This window comes from Lygodium microphyllum, chromosome 13 (assembly GCF_053477565.2).
Source record: "Lygodium microphyllum isolate KBCC chromosome 13, Lygodium_microphyllum_v1.1.10, whole genome shotgun sequence".
NCBI classification, from domain to species: Eukaryota; Viridiplantae; Streptophyta; class Polypodiopsida; order Schizaeales; family Lygodiaceae; genus Lygodium; species Lygodium microphyllum.
In genome coordinates this window covers 57,490,477-57,496,080 of record NC_141147.1, presented here as the reverse complement: position 1 = coordinate 57,496,080, position 5,604 = coordinate 57,490,477, and the positions used below count along the sequence as shown (strand labels likewise).

The 5,604-nt window shown below is 42.3% G+C and overlaps 1 protein-coding gene across 1 annotated transcript; it reads left to right on the top strand.

Annotated features, from left to right (window-relative positions):
• Positions 1–1,822: 1,822 nt before the first annotated feature.
• LOC148026655 (photosystem I reaction center subunit II, chloroplastic-like) lies at positions 1,823–2,707 on the top strand. Its single transcript, XM_087691130.1, has one exon. The coding sequence runs from the start codon at positions 1,966–1,968 to the stop codon at positions 2,557–2,559; it is 594 nt and encodes a 197-aa protein (XP_087547256.1). The 5' UTR covers positions 1,823–1,965; the 3' UTR covers positions 2,560–2,707.
• Positions 2,708–5,604: the final 2,897 nt, after the last annotated feature.

Below are 5,604 nucleotides of genomic sequence, written 5' to 3'. Positions count from 1 at the left end.
ATAATGTTTAAATTCCTTTTGCCTTACTCCCTTTGGTGGAGGAGGCTTTTCACGAAATGGAAAACATTATTTCACTCATGCAAGTGCCAATGGAAGACTTCTTCAATGTCAATATATGTTGAAAAGTGGGTGACTTGAAATGTGGTTGACCAAGTGTTAGCCTTGCCACTAAGAGTGGATTCATACACAACGTTTTTGGGGGATTCCTTGACTAGGCTTGGGTTGTTGACAACACAAATTTTGGTAAACTACATGACATGGTATGAGAATTTGGGACATCTTCTTTGCATAGATCTAGAGATATTTGACTCTGGGTGCCACTATAATGGTAAAGATAGAGAGGGGTTGGAAAAGCTAGCAAGTCATAAGGTTAGCCTTGCAATTCACAAAGAGGGTGGGAAAATCAAAACATGTAGAAGCTTGGGATTGAGTGGAGTATTGGTGACAATGGGGTTGGCTAAGCGATCCCTAGATTGTACAAGAGATGAGAGGAAGAGTGGGAGGTTTTTGTCAATGAGGAGGGCTCTATGTTGGGTGAAGAGATTGCCCCTCTTGAGTGGGTACCATGAAATTTTTTTGTCTAGAGATTCAAGGATCATAGTCACCAACTATACTTCTTAGGATATGTGTAATAGGGAAAAGATCCACTTATGCTACGACTTTGTACTGAGTGATCCGAAGGAATGCTTGCATTTTGAAGAGCTTGAGGAAGTGGACCTATGCGTAAGAAGTTAGGTTATGGTCTTCTAAATCAAGGTGGTATGAACTTTACAACTCAAATCAAAGAGCCAAGACATGCACAAGTTTGCTGACTTGGGCACTTGACTTATCAAGTTGAGGCAACCCCTCCCTGCATAGGTTTTAAAAAAAGGCTATCCATAGTCATCAGCTTAAAAAAAGGCACATTAAAGAGAGAGAGCAAGCCTAAATTTGAGGGGAGTGAGAGTGGAGTAGAGGAGAGAGAATGCAAAAAAGGAGAGAGGAGATCAAACCAGTGAATGCATGCCATTTCAATGTTACTTTGGTAAGTGAACCGAGTGTGCACCATTTTTGCAAGTACTTTGTTCATTAGAATATTTTCCATTTTTTATGGAGGGCAAATAAAATCAAGTTAGAGCCCAACCACGCTAAGTCCATTGACTTGGCATTGAGGGGCTCTCCTAAGAAAACCATTAGGCCACACAATAGTCTTTACTTCTGTGGAACACACGGCACAACAAATCTCTTTTTTTCCAAATGTAATTAAAAAAAGAAGCATAAGCTTGCAAAAGTATTTTAGAAGAGAGAGATTCAAACGCTGCCACATCATTAAACGCGAGGGAGTCTTCCAACACTGGCTAGAGTCCCACAATTTTAGGAGTGCAAGCCAAGTGGGTAAGCCACACTTGCATTAACTTGATTATATTGACTTAGGCGTGGCCTGTTGGCTCTTACTTTGGCAAGTGAACTGAGTATGCAGCGTTTTTGGAGGTACTTTGTTCACTAGAATAAGTGCCATTTTTTCATGGAGGGCAGGTCAAATTAAGTTACTATGGTAAGCCACACAAGCAATTTTATCAACTTAATTGACTGACGCAGGTCAAGTTGACCGGAGTGTGTACCGGCTCAAAGGGTGAAGACCATGGGGAGTGATTAGGGATATTAAAGAGGAAGGTTTAGACGTTAATAAACGCTAAGGAAATGTGTAAAAGGGAGTGGAAGGTGGTGGGGGGAGGAGATTTTTTGGCTCTTTATCTGAAGGGAGGAGGTCATTGGTTGGCTGGGGGTACCTTATCCCCTTTGGCTTGCTCGCGTTCTCCACGCGCCTGAAAATCCCTTACCCACTCACCATCCCCTGCCCATCTCTCCCTTCATCTCTCTTTTCTCTCTGTCTTTCCACTCTCCCTCCGCCACTCCTGCCTACCTGCCTGCACGTCCCATTTTTCGAACCCTGCCCTTGCCGCCTACCCTGCTGCCGCAGCAGCCATGGCGTCCATGACCTCATCCCCCGCCCTCTCCGCGGCCACAGCTGCCCCGGCCTCTCTCTCATGGCGCCAGTCCTCCGCCGCTGCCGGCCACGTCAAGATGCCTACGCAGGCCTCCGCATCCCGCCTTACCATGACCGCTGCCACTGAGGCTGCTCCAGAGGGCTTCACCCCCCCGCAGCTCAAGCCCGACACGCCTTCCCCGATCTTCGGCGGCAGCACAGGGGGACTCCTGCGCAAGGCGCAGGTGGAGGAGTTCTATGTCATCACATGGGAGTCGCCGAAGGAGCAAATCTTCGAGCTGCCGACGGGAGGCGCGGCCATCATGCGGCAGGGTCCCAACCTGCTGAAGCTTGCCAGGAAGGAGCAGTGCCTAGCCCTTGGAACGAGGCTTCGATCTAAGTACAAAATCAACTACCAGTTCTATCGTGTTTTCCCTAACGGCGAGGTGCAGTACCTCCACCCTAAGGATGGCGTCTACCCTGAGAAGGTGAATGCCGGTAGGAAGGGTGTCGGCGTGAACTTCCGCTCCATCGGCAAGAATGTTAACCCTGTCGAGGTCAAGTTTACTGGCAAGTCTGCTTTCGATTTGTAAGAGACTGGTTACATTCTGCTATGTTTCCTTCTCTTCCCTCCATCTCTCTATTTCTCCCTCGCTCTTACTTCTCTTCAGGTGTTGCCCGTGGCCTGTATTGTAATTGAGTCGGCGCAGGTATTTTATCATGTATAACTCTTTTATTGAATTCCATTGCTCAAGTTATAGCGATTTATGTACCGCTGTTCTGAGACGGTAGGGTAAAGATAATGGTGTCAGCACAGGCAGTACTTGCAAAGCTAGCTGCCTGTCGACGGTAGCTAAGATGCATGATACAGTACACCGATGTTCAAAGTAAGCAGGTAGCATTATTCGGAATATGAGGCCGTCGATGGAAGTATTGGATGTGTGCAGGTGGTTATCTCGGTAAGCAGTATCAAATAGATGCCAGCGTCACTCCACCCAGCATCGCTCCAGCTTCCCCCCTGCGTATTGCTTGATCCGATGAACAGCCAGGATCATGAACGGTTCATCAGTGTGCGGCAGTGTCCATTGCCATTGTTAGCGTCGTTTATTGAAGGTACTCAATTTCCCGATGGATGAGTAAGTAAAGTACGTTCGAGCATGATGGACTGAATTCTGTGGAGCACGCCGGTGAATTCCGACATCTGTGACGTTCGCGATAGTATCATTTAGCTTCGACTTGTTACGAACCGCTCTTCTCGCAAGTAGTAGTTTTTGACTCTCCGTCTAAGGAGACTAGTCTGAGATGCGTCAGTGCCCTCTAGAATAACCAATGCTGTACAATTTTCGTAATTAAGCTGTAGTTGTGAATTCTCTCTTGTAATCAAGCAGAATCTATCCGAATACGGAGGACCGCCTCGTATTTTGGCAGGTGAACGAGTTCAATCTGACCGCTCGGCTACAATGGGCTTAATCTTTGAACCTTATTGGTAGAGGAGAAATAGTCATATAGTCCAATTTATCTCTTTTGCAAGAAAGTCAAGCCAGAATTGAAACAATGTCTTTTCCACTGGGGAGTAGTAATGAAGGTCTTGCAGGTTTCGTCGCCCTCAACATATAAGAGTATAGATGAAGAAAATTGCTTGTTTTTATTGTTCTGCAAGTGCTGCAAGTCGCTTACGCTATAGGGTATTATATAATGCGGGATTATGGGTTTGCAATATATAGTGACACAAATCTGGGGTCTCAGGTGTGTTTGAAATTTGTGCGCTTGTAGACTATATACAAGGGTAGGACAATGTATACGGCCAATTATTGTGCACACCAACAATTATAAAGGATCTTGTTTCTATTGGTTTAGTGATTGTTGACCAAAGTTTGTAGGTTAAGCTAAACAAGTGTGCTCTTTTTGTTGAGAACTTTCAAATTAATTCACCAATTGGTTACAAAAAGTGAAAGAGTCGGGGCAAATGTTCACATTGCATGTGAATGTGCTTGCATAATTTTTGCTATGTGGGAGTGAACGGATCTTGTAGACATGGATATTTGACACAAATGTATTGGTTATGTAATAGCACAAAAGAGATGCAATCACAATATGTGCAATCACAGCATATTGTTACAAGTCCATTATAGTTCAAAGTTCATCAAATGCAAAAAATATACAATGCATATGAGTTTCAAAAACTTGATTTGATTCATTTTAATGTATGGCGAGGCACTAGGATAGCTTTTATTGCAAGCAATAACTATCACGAGACATTTACTAATGACCATAGTAAAAAAGTATGGATCTATTCATAAAATCAAGAAGTGAGGTATTTGAAAATTTAGAACACTTCAAGCGGCTTCATGAGATAAGTATGCAAATTAAATGTTTGAAAAATACTTGGTGAGTGTGGATACTTTGTAATAACTGTACCAAGTTTTTGGATAAGCATTGTTTTTATGAAGGCAATATACATGTAGAGACACTTCCCAACAAAATGGAGTTGAAAAAAAGAAAAACAAACATGTTGAAATTTCCCGTGTGTTGATAAGTGAAGGAGATGCTTGTGTATTACTAGGTAAATGTTGCACATGCAATAGTGATAATGTACAAGACCTCCACTACAACCATTCATGGCATGACACTTAAGGAAAAGTTTACAAGTAGAAATCCTAATTTAACACATTTAAGAGTGTCTAGCTATATTGCATATATGTATGAACAATATGAGCTAAGAACCAAGTTGGTTCCAAAAGTTGAAATGTGTGTTTTCATTGGCCAATCCCTTGAACAAAAAGGATATCATTTATTTAACCCTTCTACAGCAGAGATCAAAATGAGAATGTATGTTTTCAAACACAAAATAGGAAGTTTGACTCTTGATGTAGAAAAAGAGGATGTTATTGCATAATCAGATTCCCTTGAGGTCAATTGACCATTCACCAAACATCTTGGTTGGAAGTACTATAAGTGGCATAAAATTAGCCAAAGGAAAGGAAAAGGTTGATCATATTACACCATACTTTTATGTAAGTATAGGACATTGAGTGGTGAAGAAAGCTTGGATGAAGAGTTTGGAATACCTAGTCTGAAAATGCTAGATATACAAAAACAATAGGCTATAAAAGATGCATCAATCTTAGAGAAATTATGCAATGGGTAGATATGGTAGGTTTTCTTCACATCATTATGCATAAATGATTAAAGTGCCACATGATAATATGTTTTAAGGAGGAAATTGGTAAAGCTAAATGGGAAGCGATTATAGCTACAGAAATGGATGCTTTGGGTGTAACCAGTACATGGGCTTAAGTACCATTGCAAGAAGGTAAGAATCCAATGGATGTAAGTGGGTGTACAAGATTTTTTTCGTGCCTTTTTTCGCAAAGCCCTTAGGCTACTATATATACATCGCATCATGCAAGTTCCCATGTAAGAAAATAGTCTTGACATCCATATGATAGAGGTCACATCGCACCATGTAAGTTTCCATGTAAGAAAATAGTCTTGACATCCATCTGGTAGAGGTCCAATTCTAGCTACATCACCAAAGCCAATACCAAGTGTAGGGTAGTCATCTTGACTATATGAGAGAAGACTTCATTAAAGTCAATACTATGCTCCTACTTAAAACCCTTAGCAACCAATCTGGC

Excerpts from the sequence above, each read along its gene's own strand:
- LOC148026655 (XM_087691130.1), top strand. The coding sequence starts at position 1,966 with ATGGCGTCCATGACCTCATCCCCCGCCCTCTCCGCGGCCACAGCTGCC.